The 27406-nt window shown below is 47.2% G+C and overlaps 1 protein-coding gene across 3 annotated transcripts; it reads right to left on the reverse strand.

Annotated features, from left to right (window-relative positions):
* Nucleotides 1-2744: 2744 nt before the first annotated feature.
* NPHS1 (NPHS1 adhesion molecule, nephrin) lies at nt 2745-26703 on the reverse strand. Of its 3 annotated transcripts, none has more exons than XM_060185774.1 (29): nt 25846-26703; nt 25531-25746; nt 25337-25459; nt 25025-25153; nt 24187-24268; nt 23501-23604; nt 23016-23143; nt 22758-22929; nt 22457-22614; nt 22105-22249; nt 21875-21999; nt 19574-19760; nt 19300-19429; nt 19009-19181; nt 15869-16009; nt 15660-15800; nt 15021-15142; nt 13499-13670; nt 13244-13400; nt 12997-13148; nt 10150-10261; nt 9888-10069; nt 8409-8459; nt 7961-8086; nt 7778-7802; nt 7598-7673; nt 7356-7449; nt 7140-7258; nt 2745-3025 (listed from the first exon to the last, which is right to left on the reverse strand). In XM_060185774.1, exons 1-29 carry the CDS (start codon nt 26099-26101, stop codon nt 2894-2896), a joined length of 3930 nt encoding a protein of 1309 aa, XP_060041757.1. In that variant the 5' UTR covers nt 26102-26703; the 3' UTR covers nt 2745-2893. The 3 variants fall into 3 exon arrangements, with proteins under 3 accessions (XP_060041757.1, XP_060041756.1, XP_060041758.1); XM_060185773.1 differs by having other exon boundaries at nt 7598-7676; XM_060185775.1 differs by lacking the exons at nt 25337-25459; nt 25531-25746; nt 25846-26703 and having other exon boundaries at nt 7598-7676; nt 23501-23644; nt 25025-25101.
* Nucleotides 26704-27406: the final 703 nt, after the last annotated feature.

A 27406-nucleotide genomic window follows, 5' to 3' on the forward strand; every position in this document is an offset into this window, starting at 1 on the left:
CTTTTCTTTTCTGCCTCCAGGGTTATCGCTGTGGCTCAATGCCAGCACTACAAATCCACTTATTTTGGTGGCCATTTCCCCCCCATTTTTATTGTATAGGACAGAGAGAAATTGAGAGGGGAGGGGGAGATAGAGAGAGAAAGATTGACACCTGCAGACCTGCTTCACCACTTGCAAAACTTCCCCCCAGCAGGTGGGGAGCAGGGAGGTTGAACCGGGGTCCTTGTGCAGTTCTTACCCTTATTACTATGTGTGTTTAATCAGGTGCACCACCACCCGGCCTTTGTGGTCTCTCTTTTCTCTTTCTTTCTCTCTTTCTTTCTTTTTCTTTTTTTCTTCCTTTATTTATTCCCTTTTTGTTGATTTTGTTGTTTTATTGTTGTAGTTATTATTGTTGTTATTGATGTTGTTGTTGGATAGGACAGAGAGAAAATGGAGAGAGTGTTAGCGAGCATAAATCAAACCACCATCCACTGTAAGGAAGCAAAAGATGTTTATTGACGAATTGCAATCCGGGCCGAGATGGAGACTGGCCGCAGTCTACCAAGCTCGACCCCGAACAGGGCTCAAACCACACAATTTATAGGAATTCAGACTACACTCAGGGAGGGGGAGCACATCACCTTATCAACCTACATCCAATAACAGGCTATAGCAAACACAAGATCCAATCATTTCAAACTTAGCAAAAGCATGATCCATTCAAAGCAAAGCGCGGGCTAGTTTCAAATATAGTAAGATCACACAACCAATAGAATTCAACCAGGCACATCCTCCTGCCATCGGCTATGACCACCCATCCGGTAGACAGCACACCACAAAGTCTGTGCAAAGGTCCTGATAAGGCTTGTCCCCATGCAGGGTCCTTAAAACAATGGGTGGCCTTCACTGATTAGGTCCTGATAAGGCTTGTCCCATGCAGGGTCCTTCGAACAACTTACAAAACAATGGGTGGCCTTAACTGATTAGGTCCTGTTTATTCAAGGGGGAAGGGGCAAGGAATTTTTCTACTTCACTCAGCAAGACATACTAAAAGCACTTAACAAACAACTGCATAAAAAGGGAATTTCAAGGCTACTGCCTTTTACAGAGAGGAGGGGAAGACAGAGGGGGGAGAGAAAGACAGACACCTGCAGACCTGCTTCACCACTTGTGGTGCGACCCCCCCACCCCCGTAGGTGGGGAGCCGGGGGCTCAAACCGAGATCCTTACACGGGTCCTTGTGCTGGTCCTTGAGCTTTGCACCATGCGCGCTTAACCCACTGTACTACCACCCAACTCCCGGTCTCTCTTTTCTACCTAAAGAAGTCAACCTGGAGTGGTGAGGCCTCAGAGACAGAAAAGGAAAGAGAGAGAGAGAGAGAGAGAGAGAGAGAGAGAGAGGAAAGAAGAGGGAGGGAGGGAATGGAAAAAAGAAAGGAAGGAAGGAAGAGAGAGTGAGAGAGAGAAAAGGATAGAGTCATACCGTTCTTGAGACCTAGCTTCCTCTTCTTTTCTTTCTTGACACCATAGAATATATATGTACTTTAACCTTTATTTTGGCACAATTTCAGGCCTACAGAAAAAGTTCTAAAAATGATACAAGTGATACAAAGAATCCCAATACACTCTACATTACACTCAACATTTTACTACATTTTCTCATCTCTATTATAAATGCTTACTATTTTTAGTTTCAGCTATTTGAGAATAAGCTCTGGCTTTTGGTGGTGCTGGAAATTGAACCTGGGAACTCAGAGCCCTGGGCTTGAAAGTTGTTTGCATAACCACTATACTATCTCCTTGTCTAGAATTTTGATAATTCTATACACTTATGTAATCACCACCACAAGCATGAGCTAGGACATTTATATTACTCCAAAAATTTCCTTCATGCCCTTTGCATGTCAGCTTCTCTGATGGCACTAGGCAACTTGCTTTGTCACCACAGATTACCTTTGCCTAGTCTAGATTTTCTTTCTTTCTTTCTTTCTTTCTTTCTTTCTTTCTTTCTTTCTTTCTTTCTTTCTTTTTTTAATTTTCCCTTTTGTTGCCCTTGTTTTTTATTGTTGGAGTTATTGTTGTTATTGATGTCATTGTTGTTGGATAGGACAGAGAGAAATGGAGAGAGGAGGGGAAGACAGAGGGGGAGAGAAAGATGGATACCTGCAGACCTGCTTCACCGCCTGTGAAGGGACTCCCCTGCAGGTGGGGAGCCGGGGGCTCAAACCAGGATCCTTACGCGGGTCCTTGAGTTTTGCACCATGTGAGATTAACCCACTGCGCTACCGCCCGACTCCCTCGTCTAGATTTTCTTTAAGTGAAACCATACACTGTGTACTCTTTTATCTTTAATTTGGTTTGATACAATCAGTTTATTTTATAATCTGTTTATGTTTACATATGTATTGTAATACATATATATATATATATATATATATATATATATATATATAACATTTTTGCCAACTGTAGATAAAGTAAAACCAAGTAGGATGTAACAAAGATTCCTGGTTTCACTTATTATTACTGATTTTAGATACAACCGAAATGAATTTTTCAAAATGAACCAAGTTTCTGATATGTCTTTTTCCACTTCAGAAAATCTCACTTCAAAAAAAAAAATAATAACACAAAGACCCTCAGAATAGCTCTTCACTTTTGATAATGCTTTTACAATTCACTGTGTCCCTTTAGAGAAGTTTCATTTCTAAGGCCAGCCCCAGGCGACTCATCTGGCACCAGCTTGAATCATCTTCTGTCTCTTACACACCCGTCCATGACCTCTCCTGAAACAGTTCAGTCCCTTTGTGTCTTATGAAGTGCACATAATAAGATCAACCTAGACTGGCATGAAGAGGACCAGAGAGATAATATGTCCTGCAGGTCTAGGAAAAGGTTATTGCAGAGGCTCTCACACCAGATGTCCCCTCAGTTCAAAGGGTAGAGAATCTGGTTCCAAAGATTCCAAGTCTCCTGCCACCTCATCATAGATTCTTCTTGGATCTTCATACTTGTCCTTGGGCCACTGGGGTTCATAGGGAGCCTGACAAGTAAAGGAGGAGTTAGAATCATGGAGATGCCCTGAGGGTCACAAGTGCAGCTCCAGGGTGTATACAATCCTGCACAGCTTCACGGAAAAAAACGTTTCATCTTCTAACTATAGAAAATCCAACAGACACAAAGAGGAAGATGATTATAGTGGTAGCCATCACAAATCCTCATATAACCAGCACCTTGTTTCAGCAATTTCAACTCTTGATGAATCTTGATTTATTGGGTGGGGGAGAGAGCATAATGGTTGTGCAAGACTTTTTTTTTTTCCCACCAGAGTGATTGTAGAGCTTGGTGCCTGCATAATAGATCCACTACTCCTGGTAGCTGTCTTTCTTCCTTTAGAAAAAAAAAAAGCTTTTTTTTTTTTTTTTAACTTAGTTTATTTGGTAGGACAGAGAGAAATTGAAAGGGAAAGGGGAAAAGAGAGAGAGGAAGAAAGACACCTGAAGACCTGCTTCACTGCTCATGAAGCTTCCTCCCTGCAGGGGGTTAATGAAGGTTCAAACCCAGATCCTCATGCATGTTAATTTGTGCACTCCACTGCCTGGCCCCACTGCTCTGAAGTCACAGGTTCAATCCCCCGCAGTGCTCTGGTAAAAACAAGCAAACAACAACAAAAATCCCTACAATTGGGGGCTAGGTGTTGACACCCAGTTGAGCATACACACTACCATGCACAAGGATCCTGGTTTAAGCCCTCAGGCCCACCTGCATGGAGGAAGCTTCACAAATGATAAAACAATACTGCAAGTGTCTCTTTTTATTCTCTCCCCCTCTAGCCTTTCCCTCTCAGTTTCTCTGTCTCTACCAACAAATAAATAAATAAAATAAAATATTAAAAACTACAATCTTAGGGGGCCAGGAGGTAGCACAGTGGGTTAAGCACACATGGCACAAAGCACAAGGATTGGCATGAGGATCCTGGTTTAAGCCCTGACTCCCCACCTGCAGGGGGTGTCGCTTCACAAGTGGTGAAGCAAGTCTGCAGGTGTCTTTCCCTTTCTGTCTTCCCTTCCTCTCTCAATTTCTCTCCGTCCTATCCAACAACAACAACAAGAACAAGAACGGCAACAAAATGGAAAAAATGGCTGCCTGGAGCAGTGGATTTATAGTGCAGGAACTGAGCCCCAGGGGAAAAAAAGCTGCAATCTTTATTTATACATATAGATTTTTTAAGCAGGTCCAAACAGTTCCTGACTTCCTATGAGAAAAAATTCATATATATATATATATATATATATAAAATATATATATATATATATATATATCAGAGTATCACTCTGGCACATGAGATGCCAAGGATCAAATTTGGAACCCCATGCTGAGAGTCCAACACTTTATCCACTGCACCACCTTCCAGGCCACAGAAAAAATAAGATAACTTCTATGTCAGAAATATAAAACTTTAGTGGTCTGGGAGGTGGCGCAGTGATAAGGCTTTGGACTCTCAAGCATGAGGTCCTGAGTTCAGTCCCCGGCAGCACACGTGCCAGAGTGATGTCTGGTTCTTTCTCTCTCCTCCTATCTTTCTCATTAATAAATAAATAAAATCTTTTAAAAAAGAAATATAAAACTTTAAAAAATCGATATGAGCTATGGGAATTATGAATTTGAGTCATGATACTACTAAGTCTATTAATTTGTGTATCTTCTCATCAAAACAGAAGAGAGGGGCTGGGCAGTTGTGCACCTGATTGAGCTCACATGTTACCATGTGCAAAGAACCAGGTTCAAGCTGGGGTAAAGCTTGACGAGTGGTGAAGCAGTGCTGCAGGTGTCTCTCTCCCTCTCTACCACCCCTTCCCTCTAGATTTCTGGCTGTCTCTAGCCAATAAATAAATAAAGATAATTTTAAAAATAACAGAAGAGAAATACCATGTAGTGGTCCTTACTGGGGATGTACTTTGCCCTTAAACTGAGAGGAAATAGTTTTCAGAGCTCAGCATGCTTTAAAGAGTATTTGCCCGGGTACTAAATGGGCCTGCCATCTGTTTTTGTATTGCTTGAGAGCTCAGAGAACACTTTCATATTTTTACTTATTGGGGAAATATTAAAGATAATATTTGTGACATGTGAAGATCCTATGACATTCAAATTTCAGCAGCCAGAAGCAAAGTTGTATTGGAACTCAACCATCATTTCTCACGTATGTTATTGTTTAAGTCTGCTCTTTTCTACAATGACAGAGTGGAATGATTTTCAGAAAGACTGAATTCTGCAGTCTGTTTGCTATCTGTTCCTTTGTGGGGGGGGAGGGGCAGGAACAAGCTGCAGAACTGCATCTGTGCTTTGGATGTATTTCAGCACCATGGACAGCATTCAATGGTATTTCCATGATAACTAAGCTAGCACAACGCCTTCTTGGGGATAATGTTACCAAGGGAAATCTTGACCCAGATGTGCCAGATGACTAGCTAATATCCCAGAGAAAGTCAGAGGCTCTGCACCATCTCCCTTAGATGAGGGCTAGTTAACAGTCAAAGTGCCTGCCTATTATTTTTGTCTTCCCAGCTGCCATCTTCACTTCCCTCTGGTCTCTCTTTTCCTCTCTCAATCTAGGAGATTAACTAGGGCAGACTCCTAATTCTTTTTATTTATTTATTCCCTTTTGTTACCCTTGTTGTTTTATTGTTGTAGTTATTGATGTCGTCATTGTTGGATAGGGCAGAGAGAAATGGAGAGAGGAAGGGAAGACAGAGATGGGGAGAGAAATATAAACACCTGCAGACCTGCTTCACCACCTGTGAAGTGACTCCCCTGCAGGTGGGGAGCGGGGGGCTCGAACAGGGATCCTTATGCTGGTCCTTGCGCTTTGCGCCACGTGCGCTTAACCTGCTGCCCTACTGCACAACTCCCAGACTCCTAATTCTTGACTGGAGTTGGGGAGGTGGGGAAGTGTGGAACACTGACTGAGACCTGCTTAATCAGAATATCCCAGTGGAGGTAGGTAGCATAATGGCTATGCAAAGAGACTCTCTCTCATGCCTGAGACTCCAAAGTCCCAGGTTCAATCCCCTGCACCACCATGAACCAGAGCTGAGCAGTTCTCTGCTTAAAAATAAATATAATAATAATAATAATAAATTTTTTAAAATCAGAATATCCCATTCCCCTGGCTCAGTGACTGGCTCAGTGCTAACTGTGTGGCCCAAGCTAGACCAAATAAATGCCAGCTTTGAAACTACTAGAAAACTGACATTCTCTTCCTTTGAAGGTTTCCAGTGTAACAGGATACAAACCTGAGTTTGCTAGAAGCATCTTTAAGGAGAATTCTCCAGCTGAGTGGGCCTATAAACAAGTCTACCCCTTGACTTTTCTTGATTATTTATTTACCTATTTTTGTTGTTTTAATGAGAGAGACCAGAGCCCTGTTCAGCTCTGGCTTATGGTGCTGCTGGGGATTGACTCTGGGACCTCAGTGCCTCACACATGAAAGTTGTTTGCATAATCATGTTGTCTCCCCAGCCTTACCCTTTGACTTTTCAATTAACTGGGCAGAAAATTCTTTCTATATATCATTGTGCTTAACTGGCATAGTAGAGATAGCTAATGATCCAATGCAATGCATAACTTCCTTCAGTCACAGTAATGGAACTGTTAGGAGGCATGTAAGCACCCAACTAGACTATATTTCCCAGCTTCCTCTGCAGTCAGGAGGTGTGGCCATGTGACCACGTTTTCACTAGAAGAATGAGATCAAAGTGTTTTTGCATTATTTCTGGGTGTGAACCCTAAAAACTATGTCTCCCCCACATTCTGTTTCCCTTTGCCACCAGCTAACCCCCCCCTCGACCCCCAGGTGAGCAGACCCACTGATGCAAACAGGCAGCTAGCTAGGGGTGGCAGAAAGGCACAAAAGGAAGACCCTGGGTTCTGGAATCAACAAAGGCCACCTCACCTCTGACTGCTCTGTGAGCAAGAAAGAGACTGTCTACGTCTCTTTCTTGCTCACACTTTCTTGCTCTGCACTCCATGGAGTGCAGTCAGGCTTCTGTTACAACAGCTAACATAAAATAACCCTAACAAAGCAATGTGTGTATGTGTGTGTGTGGGGGCTTCTGGCTCTTTCCAGGACAGATGTTTGCTGACACAAGTCTCCTCACCATCTGGACTTCATCATAGACAGGTCCCCAAGTGGCCAGCGGGGTATACAGTCTTTCCACTTCATCATACAGGTGCCCGGGAAAGGCTATCATAGCTTCTTCTTCAGGTCCTGTGAAACCTAGAGTTGGAGTGAATTTAAGGGGTGATCAGGACATCTGGCCCAGATGTTGTGGGCACCTCTGGTGGGGTAGTGTTACAAAGTAGTCACAACTCACCCTGGGGGTAAGACACCTCCTCCAGTGTGGGGAGCAGCTGGGGGCTGAAGCCCTTCATGGAGTGGTAATAGGGCTCTACATCTGTTGTGCTGACCTACACCCCCCCACCCCCCAAAAAAAATATCATTTCCATACTCTGACTCTGTAGGACACAGAAAAGGTACCACCCAGCCAGAGGCCAAGAGCCAGCCCACGGTTACAGTGAGCTCCCTGAAGCAGGATTGAGAAGACCCCACACTCACTGTGGAGCTTCGAGTGTCCTGGTCTACGGTCCACTGACTCTCCTCATATTCATTCCTGGCTCGGTCCTCTTCCGACCTTCCGGGATGGAGGGATGTGTGGAGGGGAGTTGGATGTTGGCCTCAATCACCTGTCACCCCACACTCTTAAGACCCTTGTTCCAGAAAACTATCCCCACTCACCCTGCCTCTGTCTTCTCTGAGATGCCTGAGGGAAAGAGGAAAGAGAGGATGAGGGAGATGCCCTGGAGCCTGCCTGGCTCTGAGAGCCCTTCACATACAGCAAGCACCAAATGCCCCTCAGGGGTTCCCCCTCCCTCACCACCTCCATCTGCCACCCTCACGCAGGTATGGGTTTCTCCTCACCCACAGCAAGACGCTGCAGTCTGCGCTGCCAGAGGTAGCCCCCAACACAGGACACATTAGAAAGCAGCAGAAGACCCCCAACAGCAAACAGCACAGGCAGCAGGGACACCTTCATAGAGTCTGGGGGTGGAAGGTACCCTCAGTGAGCCCCAAACAACTAGTTCAAAGGCTCCTGGGGAAAGTTCAGCTCTCCTCCCAAAGCCAGGGAAACAAAGGCAGCATTTCTACACTTTCTACTACCCCTACAGGAGGGGGCTTCTTCCTCAAGTCAAACCTGAGGCAGGAAGTTCAGCTCCTTACCTAGGCATTCAAGACCTTGTGCGATCCAACCTCTACCCACATCTAGAGACATGCACGTTACCAGCTGAGTTACATCCTGGGCCCCAGAATGTTCTCTTTGCAGGGAAGAAAGGGGGGGGGGTCTCAGGAACTGAGGACTTGCCTGGAGGCTGGTCTGTAGGCAGCTGGAGGTTGGGCTCTCCAGAAGGCTGATCTAGACCTGGGGTGGGTGGTGGATACAGAGACTCAGAATTAACATCAAGAAGCTGGCATGACAAAGGACATGCAAACACTAATTCCAAGGGACATATGCACCCCCATGTTCACAGCTGCTTTATTCACAATAACCAAAAAGTGGAAGAAGCCTAAATGCCCATCAACAGATGACTGAATAAGGAAGTTATGAGACAAACAATGGGATAACTATTCCATGTAATACTTCTACACAACTAAAAACATAATACTGTGTCCTTTGGGAGAAAATGGGTCGAACTGGAGCTTACTATGCTTAGCAAAATAAATAGGTAAAAGGCAACACCAGGTGAATCATATGTGAAATCTAGAGAATGGAAAACACATGAACTTGCCAAAAAGAACAATAACAACAACAACAAAAAAAAAAGAAGTAAAACTATCTCTAAGATATTGTGCGAACTATGATGGTTATCATGGGGGGTGGGACACAGGATTCTGGTGGTGGTGGGTGGTGTGGAACTACACCCTGTAGTCTTACAATCTTGTGAAATACTATTAATCACAAACTTAAAAAAGAAACTTTTAAAAAGAGAATGGGAGGAGTGCTAGGGAGACAGCATAATTGTTATGCAAAAAAAAAAAAAGGCCTTTCATGCCAGAAGCACCAAAGGTCCCAGGTTCAAACCTCAGCATCACCACAAACCAGAGCTGAGCAGTGCTTTCACCCCCTCCATCTCCTCCTCCTCTTCTTTTTAAATGTGCTTTCACCCCCTCCATCTCCTCCTCCTCTTCTTTTTAAATCAAAAATGAACACTTAATGTTACAAATTTCCTTCTAAGAACTGCTTTAGCTGGTACCCTACATGTTCATATTCATTCAATTGGAGCTCTCTTTCTAGTTTTTCTTGTGCCAAGAATTGCAGTCAGGTGGTAAACTTAGTAGCTAAAGAAATGTCTCTGAAGTTTATCCACTGGAGTTTCATTCGAATCTCTCTCTCTTCCCAGCTTTGTGACCTTTAACAGTTGCTTAACCTAACCAGGCCTCAGTGTCTTTACCCGTAAAAGAATGGCTCCATTATTATCACCCTGCATGTCCTCTGCTGAAGGCTGCAACCTTTCCAAGACTCATCCTTTCCTTTTTTTAAAAAAATTTTTAATATTTATTTTCCCTTTTTGTTGCCCTTGTTTTTTTATTGTTGTTGTGGTTATTACTGTTGTTATTGGTGTCGTCATTGTTGTTAGATAGGACAGAGAGAAATGGAGAGAGGAGGGGAAGACAGAGAGGGGGAGAGAAAGATACCTGCAGACCTGCTTCACTGCCTGTGAAGTGACTCCCCTGCAGATGGGGAGCCAGGGGCTTGAACTGGGATCCTTACGCCAGTCCTTGCGCTTTATGCTACGTGCACTTAACCCTCTGCACTACCGTCCGACTCCCAAGGCTCATCCTTTCTTACCTGGAGTGGTGAAAGAGATCTGGGACCCCTTGTGCTCTAGTCCGCTTTCCCCCAGGGCATTGCTAGCCAGCAGCCAGATCCTGTAGCGTGTAGAAGGCTGCAGCCCAGTCAGTGTGAAGGAGGTGGCCTGGAGTGGTAGGACATCCATGTAGAGGAAGCCTGGAGTCCCCAGAGTCTCATACCTGTTTGAGAGAAGGGCAGCTCTTCAGTGAGGTCTCCCAGCCCTACTACTGCTCCCTCCTCCCCCTCCATAAGGACCCACCTGATTTGGAACCTCTGCGGCAAACCCCCATCAAAGCCAGGCTTCCATTCCAGCCCCACTGAGTAGGGGGTCACGCTCAGAACCTTTAATCCCGTTGGAGGATCAGGGCGGCCTTTGAGGAAAAGGATCAGGGAAATAATCAGAGAGTCCAGAAGGATTCTGGAATATTCCATTCTTCTAAGAATGACTTTATTTTAAAATTATTTTGTTTATTTGTTTTTCTTTCTTTTTTTATTTAATAGGACAGAGAGAAATTGAGAGGGAACAGAGAGATACAGACACCTGTAGCACTGCTTCACCACTTGTGAAACTTTTCCCCCCTACAGGTGGGGGCTGGGGGCTTGAACCTGGATCCTTGCATATGGTAATGTGTGTGCTCAATCAGGTGTGCCACCGTATAGCCCCTCTAAGAATGATTTTAAATAGGCAGTCAGTTCTTGTCATTCAGAACAGTTATATTCTGTAAATCATTGTGAGCACTAAAGCAGTACATCTTGGAATCTGCTGCAAAGAGAAATATTGGGTAAAGTTCCTGGTAGCTTCTTCACAACATACATACATACATATATATATATATATGTATATATATATTATGCATTTATTTATTTTCCCTTTTGTTGCCCTTATTGTTTTTTATTGTTGTTGTTGTTATTGACGTTGTCATTGTTGGATAGGACAGAGAGAAATGGAGAGAAGAGGGAAAGACAGAGAGGGGGAGAGAAAGATAGACACCTCCAGACCTGTTTCACTGCCTGTAAAGCGACTCCCCTGCAGGTGGGGATCCAGGGTTTTGAACCAGGATCCTTCAGCCGGTCCTTGCACTTTGCGCCACCTGTGTTTAACCCACTGCACTACCGCCCAACTCCTTCTTCACAACATTTTTTGTTGATGTATCAACACATGATATTGTCTCAAGTATGTTTCTGTTTATTTTATTATTTATATTATTGCCACCAGGATTATCAGTGGGGCTCAGGATCTACACAACTCCATCATTCCTGGAGGCTGTTTTTTTTCTCCTTCCCTCTAGATAGAGGGTGAGAGGTGAATAGGAAAAAGGAGACAGAGAGAGAAGGAGAGACACTGCAGCACTGCTCCACCCCTTGTGAAGCGTCCTCCCACAGGCACTCCCATGTGGTGCCTGTAGGCTCAAACCTGGGTCCCTTGGGTATGATAACTTATGTGCTCTGCTGGGCGAGTCACCTGCCAACACCGTTTCTGTTTAGAGATGTGTTTGTCGCATGTGTTTTGTTACTGACTCATTCTCATTGAGCTCATGGTAGACAGCACGAAAGCTCACACCTGATGGCAGTTCATCTAACACAAGTATTTTCTCCATACTGCACACCACAGCCTTCATGCATTTAGAAACACTCCACAGCCATGCTTGGGAGTTATCTGCTATAACCAAATCCTAGACAAAGAGCACAAAGGTGTGTGTGTGGTGTGGCGGGGGGGGGGGGGGGGGGTAGCACTAGATAGACTGTGAAAAGAACAGTTCTTTACAGTATAAGATCTGAAACAAGGAGACAGAGAGTGTTGCTTTGTTCTTTCTCAGCTGAGAATGAGCTCACTGATTACTCAATTTTCTTTCTTTTTTTTTTTTTTTTTTCTTTTGCCACCAGGGTTATTACTGGCACTTAGTGCCTGCAAGACTTCACTTCTCTGGTTGCATTTTTCCCCATAGTTCCATTTTTCTGTTTGTTTGTCTTTGACAGAGAGTGAGAAAAAAAGAGACAGAGAGAGAGAGAGGGAGGGAGAAACACCTGTAGCACTGCTCATGAAGCTTCTTCCATGCAGGCCGAGACCAGGGGCTTGAACCATGGTAACCTGTGTGGTCTACCCAGAGGGAGGGTGACTCAAATTTTCACCCACTCTGTGCATGTTCTTTAATTACAACTGAAAAAGCATGAAAAGTATTTATCTGGGGACTACATACAAATTAAAATAGTTTGAAAATACAGACCAAAGAAATATTGATTGACTGTATATAACCTGTGTGTTCCTCAGGGTGGATATTTTGGTGCCATTATCACATTCATTTCTTCTAGGACCTTGACTACTCTATGGAAACTCACTCACTAACATTCTCAGGTCATGTACTTCCCTCAGAAACAAGCTCCTGGCATGGACATGTGATCAGCTCTAGACAATTAATGCTGATGCCTTCCCTCCACTGCTTGATTGGTTCAGAGAGGGGCCGAGAACCAAGTGCAGCTAATGAAGTGTGAACAAGAGTCTGTTTGCCATGGAAAGTCTAGCAGATGCGTACAGAGGAGCCTTAAAATAAAGCCAACACAGAGCAAAGCAGACCAGTGAGATAGAGAGCTCTTGATGACAATGAACAGAAATCCAATGATTCCTGAAAGTTTCCTAAGTCTCTTTCAGTTTCCTTTTCTCTACCCTTTGCTGTGGAATTCCCTGAAGACCCGGTCTCCACTAGAATTTTCAGGGCAGGTAGAAATTCCACCCTGGGAGTCAGGTGGTAATAGGTGACACAAAGTGCAAGGACTGACGGAAGGATCCCGGTTCAAGCCCCCAGCTCCCAACCTGCAGGGGAGTCACTTCACAAGCGGTGAAGCAGGTCTGCAGATGCCTATTTTTCTCTAATACTCTCTGTATTCCCCTCCTCTCTCAATGTCTCTCTGTCCTTTCCAACAATAATAATAACTACAACAGTAAAACAACAAGGGCAACAAAAGGGAATAAATAAATAAACATTAAAAAAAGAAGAAATTCCATCCTAACTCATAAACATTCCCAGGGTTTCAGAAACTCTGCCAATCAGAGACATAGGGACTGACCCCACATCCTCCCAGCCCCCCTCCCTGTCCCCTCCCACCATACTGATGCTGAGGAGTTGAATGTTGGTGTGGTCCGAGCCGAGGGGGTTGGTGGCTGTGCAGGTGAAGAGGGCATAATCCTGGGCTGCAGATACATTGGCAATAGTCAGGAGGCTGCTATGGACCACACCCTGGTGGTATGTGTGCTCTGTGTACCTGGAGAAGGGGTGGGGGTGGGACAGAGGCTCAGGGACTGGGGCTGCGTGACTATAGCTGGGACTACAGTGCCACCTGGCTGTCCCTGAGCTCACCTGGGGTCCTGAAGATCCAGAGGATTACCGTTTTTGGTCCAAGTAAAGACAATGTTGGGGACACCTCGGGCACGGCAGTGGAGGGTAGCAGAAGTAGTGCTGTCTCCAGCTGCTGCCACCTTAGTTAGGGGGGTAGGGTGTTCAACCTGGGGGGCAACTAGGAGGGATGAGGGAGCAACATGAGATATGTGAAAGGAAATGAGAGATGTAGGTTTATTGACAAGCCTAGAGATCAGTCTTGTGGGTAATACTCACATCTGACAACAAGACGGACCAGCCCTCGGGCTGGAGGGGCCACCCCATTGTCCACGATGCACTGGTAAGCACCAGCCTGGGCCAATTTGGCGTTCTGAATCTGAAGACGCCCTGTGGATCCCTTTGAAACCTGCTCCGTATCTTCTAGGCTTTGTTCCTCCTCCTCTTCTCCCTGGAGGCAGAAGAATCAGGAGTTGGCTCCCTAGCCCAGCTCTATTGCCTCACAACTGGACCCTTCTTTATTCCCAGTTGCAATTACTCCCTACATAGCTAACAAAGAAAAAATATTCCCTTGTCACTCAACCATCCACCCACCCATTTACCCATTCATTCATACACAAATCCATCCACTCACCCATCCATACATCCAACCATTCATTCTTAGAACCATCAATCTGCCCATTCACTCATCCACTAACCAACCATTCATCCACCCATCCATTCACCTTTCCTTCTCTCTGTTAATCCACCCAAACATTTTTTCAAAAAACAACCTTATATCCTCCCCTCTCTTCCCTCCAGGGTTATCACTGGGGATCAGTGCCAGCACTATGAATCCACCACTTCTGGTTGGCCACCTCCCCCCACCCCCATTTTATTGGATAGGACAGAGAGAAATGGAGAGGGAAGGGGGAGACAGAGAGGGAGAGAGAAAGACACCTGCAGAGCTGCTTCATTACTTGTGAAGCATCCCCCTTGCAGGTGGAGAGCTGGGGGCTCGAGCCCGGATCCTTGTTTGGTCCTTGCGCTTCATACTGTGTGCTCTTAACCAGGTGTGCCACCATCCAGCCTCCCTTTTCCACCACTTTAACCATCTGCCCCACCTACTGACTCATACGTGCACACCTAGAATGCTTCTGTTCACCAATTTATCCAGTTACCTATTTATTCATTTCTCCAGTGACCTATCCTAGTCATCCACCATCCTTCTGTAAATACTATTTCACATATAGTTTATCTACCCACTTACTTGCTCTCTAATCTACTTTTTTTTTTTTCTGTTTTATGTTATAAGACAGAGAAATTGAAAGGGGACGGAAAGATAGAGAGGGAGTGAGAGAGGTAGACTTCTGCAGACCTGCTTCAATGTTTGCAAAGCGTGTCCCCCCCAGGTGGGGAGGGGGGCTCAAACCTGGGTCCTTGTACATGGTAACATGTGCATTCAACCGAGCACACCACTACCTGGCCCCCTCTACTAATTTTTCATTCAAATATCCAGCCACCCATCCATTCATTCACTTACTTGTGAGTCTACTTGTTCTTCCACCCACTCATTCATCTAGCTACCTGTTCATTCACCCATCTATCTGTTGACCCAAATACCTGTCTACCTGCCCACTCACTCACTTGGTTATCCACCCAACCTATTCATCTATCATTCAATAGTTCCTAGACTATGTCCTGACACACATATAGTTACACAGGGTATATATTATAGATGTGATCTCTCCTCCCAAGGAGATTGAAATCAAGATTTAACATTCCCAATCCCATCTCCACTGACCAAGGGTTGGGTCCTCACCAGCCTCTCCCAGCTGAACATCTCTGGAAGGACAGGATTGGCATCAACGGTGCAGACTATATCCACAGAACCCCCAACGTTCACCTCAGTGGGGTCCTGGAGAGTTCGGATGATGGGAGCATCTAGGGGGAACAGGGATTTGGTGAAGGCATTTGGGCCCAGCTAGGCCATGAGTGGGAGAAGACCCCAGCTGGAAGACTTATCTTAGAGGTACCCAGGTAATTTATGGAAATGAATACAGTCTACCTTTCACGGAGTACTTAAGGTTCTCAAGGTTAGCGATGTCCCACCCTCTACTATGTCTCCTAGTAACAAGAGGTGGCCTGGGTGACTCCCAGAATTGTGTGTGTGTTGGGGGGGAATAGGCTTTCCCAATGGGCTTTGGCTTCCCGATGGGAATCACACCTATGTGGGTGGGCCTGGTGCATCTCTCTAGTGGGTAGAGCTCCCCAAATGCACGTGGCTCCATCTGGGTTGGGGCCTGGAGTGGGAGGCTCTCAGGAAGCGTGTGTGTGGGGGGTGGGGGGGTCCCCTGGGTGGGTGAGGGCGAGGTGATCAAAAGGCGATCGGTGGGCGGGGCTTCCTGGATGGGCGGGGCTCCGGAGAGACCTTGTTGCCTAAGACAGGAGAAGGGCTCACAGTGCACATCCAGCCGCACTAGCGCTTCAGCAGTGCCCTCTGAGTTCTGACAGTGCAGCTGATAGAGGCCGTCGTCAGCGCGGGTCACATTCCACAGCTGCAGCGCTCCGCCAGACAGGATGCGATGGCGAGGCCCACCAGCTGCGAGAAGTCAAGGTGAGGAGCCTGCCAAGAGGAGCTGGGCCCCTCACATGTCCATCCCCCAGCACCTGGACTCAGCCGGTAGCCGCGGAAGGTCCAATTGAAGGCCTCAGGTCGCGGGTTGGCAGACACCAATACGGGCAGCAGCGCCGCCCCTTGCTCCACCGCCGTCACCACAGGCACCTGCTCCCCCAAGAACTCCGGAGCGTCTGCAGAGGTGGGGGAAGGGGGTGCGAGAGGGAGGCCGTCAAGGAGTCAGGGCTGTTTGCTAAGCTTGGGAGTCCAGCGTGAGGTCAGATACACCCTTAAAGATTTGAAGTCAGGAGGTGGGAGAGATTGCATAATGGTTATGCAAAAGACTCTCATGTCCCACCTACGGACATCTAATCTTTGACAAAGGTGCCCAGACTATTAAATCAGGAAAGGAGAGTCTCTTCAACAAATAGTGTTGGCAAAAATGGGTTGAAACATGCAGAAGAATGAAACTGAACCACTATATTTCATCAAATACAAAAGTAAATTCCAAGTGGATCAAGGACTTGGATGTTAGACCAGAAACTATCAGATACTTAGAGGAAAATATTGGCAGAACTCTTTTCCACATACATTTTAAAGACGTCTTCAATGAAATGAATCCAATTACAAAGAAGACTAAGGTAAGCATAAACCTATGGGACTACATCACATTAAAAAGCTTCTGCACAGTAAAAGAAACCACTACCCAAACCAAGAGACCCCTCACAGAATGGGAGATCTTTACATGTCATACATCAGACAAGAGGCTAATAACCAAAAAATATATAAAGAGCTTGCCAAACTCAACCACAAGAAAACAAATAACCTTATCCAAAAAATGGGGAGAGGACATGGACAGAATATTCACCACAGAAGAGATCCAAAAGGCTGAGAAACACATGAAAAAATGCTCCAAGTCTCTGATTGTCAGAGAAATGCAAATAATGGCACCAATGAGATACCACTTCACTCCTGTGAGAATGTCAGACATCAGAAAAGGTAACAGCAGCAAATGCTGGAGAGGGTGTGGGGTCAAAGGAACTCTCCTGCACTGCTGGTGGGAATGTCAATTGGTCCAACCTCTGTGGAGAACAGTCTGGAGAACTCTCAGAAGGCTAGACATGGACCTACCCTATGATCCTGCAATTCCTCTCCTGGGGATACATTCTAAGGAACCCAACACACCCATCCAAAAAGATCTGTGTACACATATGTTCTTGGCAGCACAATTTGTAATAGCCAAAACCTGGAAGAACCCAGGTGTCCAACAACAGATGAGTGGCTGAGCAAGTTGTGATATATATACACAAATGAAATACTACTCAGCTATAAAAAATGGCGACTTCACCGTTTTTAGCCGATCTTGGATGGACCTTGAAAAATTCATGTTAAGTGAAATCAGTCAGAAACAGAAGGATGAATATGGAATGATCTCACTCTCAGGCAGAAGTTGAAAAACAAGATCAGAAGAGAAAACACAAGTAGAACCTGAAATGGAATTGGTGTATCTCACCAAAGTAAAAAACACTGGGGTGGGTGGGTGGGAGAATACAGGTACAAAAAGGATGACAGAGGACCTAGTGAGGGTTGTATTGTTATATGGAAAACTGAGAAATGTTATGCATGTACAAACTATTGTATTTACTGTCGAATGTAAAACATTAATCCCCCCATAGAGAAATTTAAACTCAAGGACCGGCATAAGGATCCCGGTTCAAGCCCTAGCTCCCCACCCATAGGGGGTTGCTTCACAAGCGGTGAAGCAGGTCTGCAGGTGTCTCTCTTTCTCTTCCCCCCTCTCTGTCTTCCCCTCCTTTCTCCATTCTCTCTGTCCTATCCAACAATGACAACAACAATAATAACTACAACAGTAAAACAACAAGGGCAACAAAAGGGAATAAATATTTTTTAAAAATAAATTAAAAAATTGTTTAAAAAGACTCTCATGTCCCAGGTTCTGAGTTCTCAGGTTCAATACTCCACTCTGTCATTAGCAAGATGTCAACAGAGCTCTGGTAAATAAATAAAAATAAATCAATACAATTAAAAATAAAATTAAAGTCGAGATCACAACTAGATTTAGGGTTTAGACAAGGTAACAATTAAGATCAGAACTTGGGGGTGGTGGTGCTTAGGTTTTGGATAGAGGGTAGATCCCAGTTTAAGAAGAGGGAAGAACCGGACCGTGTGGTGGCGCACCTGGTTGAGCACACATGTTACAATGTGCAGGGACTTGGGTTCAAGTCTCAGGTCTCTATCTGCAGGGGGAAAGTTTCATGAGTGGTGAAGCAGGGCTACAGGTGTCTCTATCTCTATCTCCTCTTCCTCTCCATTTCTTTTCTTTTTTTTTTTTACTTTTTTAAATATTTTATTTATCTTTTCTATTTTGTTGCCCTTGTTTTATTGTTGTAGTTATTATTGTTGTTGTTGTTGGATAGGACAGAGAGAAATGGAGAGAGGGAGGAGAAGACAGAGAGGAGGAGAGAAAGACAGACACCTGCAGACCTGCTTCACCGCCTGTGAAGCGACTCCCCTGCAGGTGGGGAGCCGGGGTTCGAACCGGGATCCTTATGCCGGTCTTTGTGCTTTGCGCCACCTGCGCTTAGCCCACTGTACTACAGCCCGACTCCCTCCTCTCCATTTCTGATGGTCTCTATCCAATAAAAATGAAAGAAAAAAAATTTTTAAAAATGGGGAAGAACTATGTGTGAGGACATGGGTTCAAGCCCCTCCACTTCTGCTTCCACCTGCAGGGACGGTGCTTCTTGGATCAGTGGAGCAATGTTGCAGGAATCTCTCCTTCTCTCTGCTGCTCTTTCTGTCTCTCCCCCTCTAAACAGTGTGGCCACTGGGAATGGTGAGGCCGTGCAAGCACCAAGCCCCATCAATAACCCTGGAAGCAAAAGAAAAGCAGTAAGAGTTGGACAGGATAATAGTGGGTGCATGAGTAAGGGGTCAGGATAAAAGTCAGGAATGTTTCAGTGTTCAGGATGGCTATTACTATCCTCCTCTCATCATCATCTGCTTGCAGTGGTGCTGGAGATAGAGTCTGGGACCTCAGTCTTTGCATAACCACTATGCTGTCTCCCCAGACTCCAAGGTTCAGGATGAAGGTCCAGGGCAGTGACCACCATGAAGACCCAGCAGCAGAGGGTGAGGGGGTTGGGGAGGGGCTCCAGGCCCGCGCACATACACAGCACGTTGAGGCGATAGAACGCGCTCACGGTTTCCCGCAGCTCCGGACTGTGGGCACGGCAGGTGACGCGGTGACCGTGGTCCCGGGATGACATTTTCAGAAGAACCGTCCTGGCTGCAGAGGAGCCTTTGAACGGGGCCTTCCGGGGCGGGGCGGCCATATCCTCCAGCCTATGGATGGAGCAAGGGGAGGTGAAGTCAGGTCTGGACCGCGTACCTGGCAGGAATAACAGCTGGCATCGGGGGACGCCACCCCGCTGGGGAGAGGTGGGGCCTCTGGCCTGCGCACCTCTCCCCCTCCTTGTCCCAGGACAAGTTGACCGGTGGGTTGCTGCTGACGCTGACGCAGGTCAAGTTCAAGGCGTCCCCGGGGCGCAGCGCGGACGCGTTGGCCAGGATCGTCAAATTAGTTGGGGGGACTTGGAAAAGAAGGGGGTGGGCATAGTCGCAGCAGAGAGGCTCCTAGCCCCTCCCCAGGAGGACCCCATCCCCATACCCTCCTTTCCCGCGCCCTGCGCCCCAGGGCTGGGTTTCGCTTCCCCGCGCGCCCTGCGTGAGCTCACACTGCACCGCCAGCCGCGTAGAAGCGCTGAGCTGGCCCGCCTTGCACATGAACTTGGCCTGATTGTCGGATGGCTGGGTGATCAGCACCAGCTCCCGCGTGAAGGTGCTCCCGGACTTCTCCACGCTGCCCAGCTGCACCCGCCGCGGCTCCTGGGGCGGTCTGGGCTCACTCACTGTGCGCGAGTCCTGAGGGCCACATTGACTAAATCCCCCTCACCTCGCCCGCCCGGACACCCCCCACGCTGATGGTTGAGGCCCACCCTGGGGTTCCCTAGTCCCGTGATGAGCGGCCTGATCCCGCCTTTAACCCCCCAGCCCCCTGCCCTCTGCTTTATGGAAGTCTGCCTTGATGTCTGTCCCCTTTGGTCCCTCTGCTCCTCAAAACCCATCCCTGGGGACAGCATAATAGATCTACAAAAGACTTTCATGCCTGAGGCTCCCAACCCTCAACTTCAGTCCTCAGTATCATCATAAGCCAGAGCTGAGCAGTGCTCTGGACTTCCTCTTTGTGTCTTTTTTCCCTGTATCTCTCTCTCTTTCCCTTCCTTCCCCCCTCTCCAATAAAATAAATAAAATGAGGGGGCCGGGCCGTAGTGCACATAGTACCAAGTACAAGGACCTGCCCAAGGATCCAGGCTCCCCACCTGCAGGGGGGTTGATCATAAGCAGTTAAGTAGGTCTTTCTTTCTCTCCCCTTTGCTGTCTTCCCATCCTCTCTCAATTTCTCTCTGTCCTATCCCATTTAAAAACAAAAAAACAAAAAAACCCTCCAGGAGCGGTGGATTCATAGTGCTGGCACCAAGCCCCAGAGATAACCCTTGGGGCAATAAATAAATAATAAATAAAGTATTTAAATTAAAAAAACACCATTCCTGCTACAATTACCAAATACCGTATGCCTGGAAATTCCCAGATCTTTCCCAGAACTTTTGTTCTTTCTCTTTTTTAATGCATTTTTTTAACTTTATTTTTTGATATAGACCAAAACTGAATGAGAAGGGGTAGATAGAGAGGGAGAGGGACACCTGCAGCAATGCTTCACCCCTTGTGAAGCTTTCCACCCTTGTAGGTGGTGGTCAGGGGCTTGAACTCTGGTCCTTGGGCATAGTAATGTGGGTAGTCTATGTGGTGTGCCACCACCTGGACCCCACTTTGTTCTTTTTCTTAAAATCGCCAGTTTACCAAAAGTTTCCTTGGATCTTTCCCTGAATTTCATTGTATTTTCATGGATTTTTTTTTTTTTTACTGCCTCACCCTTAATATTCTGTTATCTTTGTCTTTTTGCCTGAATTATCTGTATTGTCCAAATTCTTGGTATCTCTTTCAGAATTCTATCCAATTAAATGGAATCCTAAGGCCAGGACATAGCTCACTCTGTAGAGCACGAGGTTCTATCTCAGGCATCACATGGGAACACCATGAATGGCACCAGAGGAAGTTTCTCCAACAGTGGAATGGTACTATAGGGTCTCTAGCTCTTTGTGTAATAAGATGAATGAAAAATGTTGGCCCAGAGTGGTGGAATCATGCATGTGCAAGACCTTGGAACTGAAAAAAAAAAAAAGTGAAAAAAGAAAAAAAAATTCCAAAGTCACTCCTTTAATTTCTAGTTGTTTTCCCCAGACTTATCATTGCTTTTGTTCTCAGAATTCTAGTCTTTTCCTAGAGCTCCTGCTACTTTGAGCCAGGTGGAGGCACACTTGGTTGAGGGCACATGTTACAATATGGTAGGACTCAGGATCAAGCCCCAGGTCCCCACCAGAAGGGGGAAGTTTCATGAGTGGTGAAGCAGTGCTGCAGGTATCTCTCTTTCTCTCTCCTTCTCTACCCCTCTCAATTTTTCTCTGACCTATCAAGAAAAAAGGAAAAAGGAAAAATAACCTCCAGCCACTCTACCTAAGTTTCAAGACTTCATTATAATCCCCTTTAATTTCATGATATCAATTGCCTTTTTTCTAAAATACCAAATTCTGATATCCAGAACTCCCTTTTTTCCCTATTCTAGAATATTCACATCTGTTTTTGTTTGTTTATTTGTTTTTTACCAGAGCTCTGGTTTATATAATGGTGTGGGGAATTGAACCTAGGACTGTGAAGCCTCAAGCAAGAAAGTCTCTTTGCATAACCATTATGCTAGCTAATGCCCCCACCCTTCATCTGTCCTTTTCAATTCCCTTCTAAAACTCAAAAGCTCCAGTATTTCTTCAGAAAATTTATCTCTCCAAGATTTCCTAAAAACCTGGAGGAGAGAGGGGGCTTCACCTTGCCTGGCTGCCCCACTGCCCCTGCTTGGCACCAACCTTATACCAAGTGAGGGAGGGCTCTGGGTTGCCACCAATAGCCAGACACACCAGTCTCACACGCGTCCCAGCCCGCAAGTGCTGCCCCTCTGGGGGCCCCTCGATCCACAGCTTCTGGGAAGGGTCTGCAAGAAGAAGGTGGGAAAAGCAGCTTTTCTCTCTAGCCCCATGGCCTGAAGGTGGAATCTCTAAGATCTAGAGAAATCCCCAGGCAAGGGCTGGGCACTCACATTTCACATTCAGGGTGAGTGACTTCTTGAAAGTCTCCTTGGTGAAGGCTTCACTGAAGGCCTCACACGTCAGAGTCAGACCGTTATCCTCACGGCGCACCAAGAAAGTCAGGTTGGACATGGAGATGTGGCCGCCATGCTGACCCTGCCAGAGACTAAGCCTCAGATTTGGGGTCGGTGGTACCAGAATGGTCCACCCCATTCTCTAGTACAGTAGGGATACAAGGAGCACCCTTTCCTCTGTCAAACCCATGAGTCCTGGGCCCCACTCCTTGTTCCTAGGGCATCTTGGATGGCTCACCCTCCACCTTAGCATGCTCCACCCTTGGACCCAGGAGCCTGGCCCCCTCACATCCATGACTGACTCCTCTGTGGGCTGCAGCTGCCGCCAGCCCAGCCACCACCGCAGCAGGACTCGTGGGCGACTGGACTTGGTGATGCAGGAGAGTGTCACATTCTTGTTCTCAGATTGGGATACAGATCCCAGGATGGTGATAGCAGCTGGGGGGACTGTGGAGATGGGTGGACGGAGAATACACTCAGCCAGGCTGGGGGACCTTAGGACAAACAGTGAGGCCTCTAGCATCAGGCAGGCATGATTGGGGCATGCAAGTGTATGGACCGACAGTGGGGTAACTGGTACCAGGACTTACAGGAGACCTGCAGTGTGAATCCTCGTTCCTGGGTCCCCTCAGACACGCTGTTGTGGGCCTCACAGCTGAGCCTGACCCCGTGGTCCTCTGGTCGCACTGTCATCACCAGCAGGCTCTGGGCCACTACCTGAGTGTGCTCGGTGCCCCACGCCGTGGACACAGGCTCCCCATTCTGGAGACAAGAGCAAGCCAGAGCCAGCTCAGAGCCAGCTCCTGGCCCTCACCATTTCTACACCTTAAGTCTGCCTCTGTTCTTACCTTCAGCCACTGCAGCGTGGCTGGAGGGTTCCCCCCTCTAGCTGTACACAGAAGCTCCAGGTTCTGTCCTGCCCGCACATGACCTTCATCCAGGCCTGGCCACTCAATGACGGGGGGTCCTGGAGGATCTGGGAGGTGCAGCCATCACTTAGCAGACTGAAGAGCCCATCCATTTTTTCCAAACCCTACAATCTTCCTTTGTACCCTGTGCTTCTCTTTGCATACCTGAACTTTCTTTTTTTTTTTTCAATAGATTTAATTTATTTATTAATGAGAAAGATAGGAGGAGAGAGAGAAAGAACCAGACATCACTCTTGTATATGCGCTGCTGGGGTTCAAACTCAGGACCTCATGCTTGAGAGTACAATGCTTTATCCACTGCACCACCTCCCGGACCACATACCCGAACTTTCTACAACCCTCATGCTACCCCAACTCCTGCTCACTGTCCCCAATACCTACAACTGACTCAGTTCCCCACTTACACAGAACATTCATGGTGATGGAGACCTTGAGAGGGGCGTCCAGAGCTGGGCTAGACCCCTCACAGACCAGCAGTTGTCCATTATCCGAGCTCTGGGGTGTCACCCTGGGGTGGGAAGTTGGGGTTCTGGAGTCAGAGTCATCATCTGAAATTTAAGGGAGTCAGGGGAAAGTGGTGGAGATCCCACACCCCAACCTGATCTCAATATCTGGCAGAGGAAAAGGTGCCCTCCACTGGATCTGGAGATGATGGAAGAGTCTAGGGTATCAGTAGTGAGAACTGGGGTTCGGAGACACACACTTAGTGAAAGTCTTTGTAGAACTGAGGTTCTCATAGAGAAGTTTCATAGTGTCAGGGTGAAGACATAAGTCCCAAATATTCATACCTGACTCAAACTTTCACTTTTTTTTTTTTTTTTTTTTGATAGAGGCAGAAAAATCAAGAGGGAGGTGGGAAGATTGAGAAGGAGAGAGACAGAGAAACCTGCAGCATAGCTTCACCACCTGTGAAGCCTATTCCTGTAGGTGAGCACCAGGGGCTTGAACCTGAGTCTTTGCACATTGTAACATGTGTGCTCAACCAGGTACACCCTCACCCAGCCCCCAAGCTTTGAATCCCTGGGATGAGGGGTTTCCATGGAGAAATGTGGGGGTTCAGCCAGCAGGGGAGACTTTGCAACTTCCATACGTGACTGTGGCCTCTGTAATGAAGAGTTTCTCCTGGGATCCTGCATTCACATCACTGGAGATGCCAGAAATGGTCTGTCCACCTTGGGGGCAATGAGAGAGCTGAAGGGAGGCTGGGTTTCCCTTAAGGAGGATCCTGGGGTACATGCCCTGAAAGTCTGTGTGTGGCCATGTCACCCGTCCCTCCTAGTGTCAGCTCTATTTTCTCCACTTATTCCAGACTCCCTAAACATGAAGTCCTCAGGGCTGGGCCTCTCCCCTCACCCATACCCTTGCAGGGTTTTTTCTGTTAATCCCATGACCTCAGCTGCTTGTTTCCGTGCCAACAATGACATCCAGAGCTCCATCTGAAGCCTCTCCCTCGAGTCCGGTGCCAGCCATTTGCAATCTCTTGGATGCCTTTCACTGAATGTCCACACCCTGGCCTCAGCACCTCCCCTGCCCCCTTTTCAAAAATATGTTTATTGTCTACGACCATACCACCCTGAACATGCCCGATCTCATCTGATCTCAGAAAAAATATATTTATTTCAGGCAGCTGGGTGGTGGCACACCTGGGTGGTTGAGCCTTTACAATGCACAAGGACCTGGGTTTGAGCCCCTGGTCCTCATCTGCAGGGGGAAAGCTTTTTGAGTGCTGCAGGTGTCTCTCTCTTTTTAAAAAATTTTTAGGTGTCTCTCTTTGTCTCTCCCTATCTCCCCCTACCCTCTCAATTTCTGGCTGTGTCTACACAATAAATAAAGATAAGAAAGGTCCTGAGGTCCACTGGGCAGGATAAACATACTGCTTTTTACTCCAGGGGTTCATATCTCCTGCCCCCCCATTTCAGCCCACTCACTCTGGAGGAAGGTGATGTCAGGTGCTGGCTTGGCATCGCCAGACACACAGCTGACCTTGTACTCCTGCCCGGCTACCCAGGTGACTGTGCTTCCTGCCTCGGGAGTCAGCTGAAGTACCTTGGGTGGCACTGGTAAGAAAGGGGGCTGGGGTCAGCCACCAGCCACCAGAGGAGGCTCTAAGGATGTGAGTGGGGTGTGAGTTCTGCACTCAGGGTCTGGGGAAGAAGGGGTTGGATGCTAGGACTCCTGTGTGAAGAGATGACTGGAGGGGGTCTGCAGATGTGGGGGTATAGAGGGGTTCTCAGCCATACCTAGGACGGAGAGGATCACTCTGGGAGACACGAGCTCAGGGCCTGTCTCTGTGCGGCTGACCTGGCACTCATACTCTGCATCGTCACTGAGGTCACTCTCTTCAATATGCAGGTGGAATTCTCCTGCAGGAGGGACCCAAGGTCAGGGCCATGTTCAGCGTGGTCAGCTTCTGCAGAGGGTTCTGACCCCTTACCTCTTGCAGCGTCCCCTTCCAGGCGGTACCGTGGGAAACCGGGGATCCTAGGATTGGGGCCCAGGAGGAGCCCATCTTTGGCCCATTGCACCACACTGCCTGGAGCGCTGACCCCACACTGAAGTTCAGCAGGGGCCCCTTCTACTACTGTTAGGTTTTCAGGCAGAGCCCAGAAGCCTCGGGGGACCAAGGCAGGAATAGGAGACTGCGCCAGGCCTGGGGATGCAGATGGGTCAGAAGGGGGGCAGAGAGTTTGTGTGCAAAGCATGATATGAATAACTGAATAATTGAGTTACATGTGGGAACCTCACTTACCTGTGGTCAGCATCCTCATAAGGATCAAGGTAGTCATGGTGGGGACCCTCAGGGCTGCTTCACATCCTCTGCCTTTAACTCCACTGGCCTCCATTTTCTGCCTCCAGTGTCTGCCTCTGCCATGCTCTGTACTCTTCTTTCTGTGTCTCTGTATCTTATCTCTCTTTTTACACCTGTCTCCTCTTTCTCTGCATTCCTCTTCTCCCATAAGTCTTGTTCTCACACACTCTAAGTCTCCACTCCCCTCTGTCTCCATCTGTCTTAGTTCTCTCTTTCTCTCTGGGGCGCTTAATCTCTCTCTCTCTCAATCTCAATTCCCTTCCTGTTGGTCTCTGCTCCCCTCTGTTCTCCCCTGCTACCCCTCCCCACCTGCTCGCCTTCTTTCCAGGAGGATCCAACATCCAGAGTCCAGCAGTCCAGTTCGAGTGAGTCCAGGATAGCAGTCAGGCCAATGTGGTCAGTGGGATAGTTGGAGCCCTCTCTCTAACCAAGCCTGACCTGCACCTCACACAGCTGCTTCCCCCAGGCCCTTCCCAAGTCTCCAGCTCCAGGTCTTTGCTGGCAGGCTCCTCCCGGCCCAGCTGGAGCATAAAATCCCCCGTCAGCACATGCCAGGCATATTCCTTGGTGCCTCCCCAGTTCTTGTGATCCCCACAGACCTGCCATGGGTCAGGGATAAGGAGGATCAGGTCAGACCCAGGGGTCCTTGTTCAGTCCCTTCCTTCCCTGAGCAGACACCACCTCCTCCATGATTCAGTGCCAGCAGGGACCTCTGCTGGGGAGGGTGTGAGAGTGTGTGAGGGGGGTTGGGAGAACTTGGGAAATGGGAGGTATGTGTATGCACTCATGTGGGAGTGAGGGGGGGATCTGTGAAGAGAGGTTCAGAGTGTGTGAATATGGAAGTGGTCTGAGCTGTAAATGTGTGGGGCACAGGGCAGCTAGGGTGAGAGTAAAGGGCAGGCCCCAGCCCACTAGTGAGATTTGGTGGGTGACAGAAGCCCGGCGTGGGGCCCTCTGGCAGGCACCGCATGAGCAATATCTCTTCTTCCACCTCTGTGTCTCTGTCTCTTTCCTTCTCTTTCCCCATGTTGATTTTTTTTAAATTTTGATTAATTAATTTTCCCTTTTGTTGCCCTTGTTGCTTTTTATTGTTGTTGTAGTTATTGTTATTGATGTCATTGTTGTTAGATAGGACAGAGAGAAATGGAGAGAGGAGGGGAAGACAGAGAGGGGGAGAGAAAGATAGACACCTGCAGACCTGCTTCACCGCCCATGAAGCGACTTCCCTGCAGGTGGGGAGCCGGGGGCTTGAACCAGGATCCTTTTGCTGGTCCTTGCGCTTCACACCACGTGCTCTTAACTCACTGTGCTACCACCTGACTCCCCCATGTTGATTTTTTTTAATGATGCACATTTTAATCTTTATTATTATTATTTAATTTATTTCTTTATTGGGGAATTAATGTTTTACATTCAACAGTAAATACAATAGTTTGTACATGCATAACACCATGTTGATTTTTTTATATATTTATTTATCTTTTCCCTTTTGTTGCCCTTG

This window comes from Erinaceus europaeus, chromosome 2, assembly GCF_950295315.1.
Source record: "Erinaceus europaeus chromosome 2, mEriEur2.1, whole genome shotgun sequence".
NCBI lineage: Eukaryota > Metazoa > Chordata > Mammalia > Eulipotyphla > Erinaceidae > Erinaceus > Erinaceus europaeus.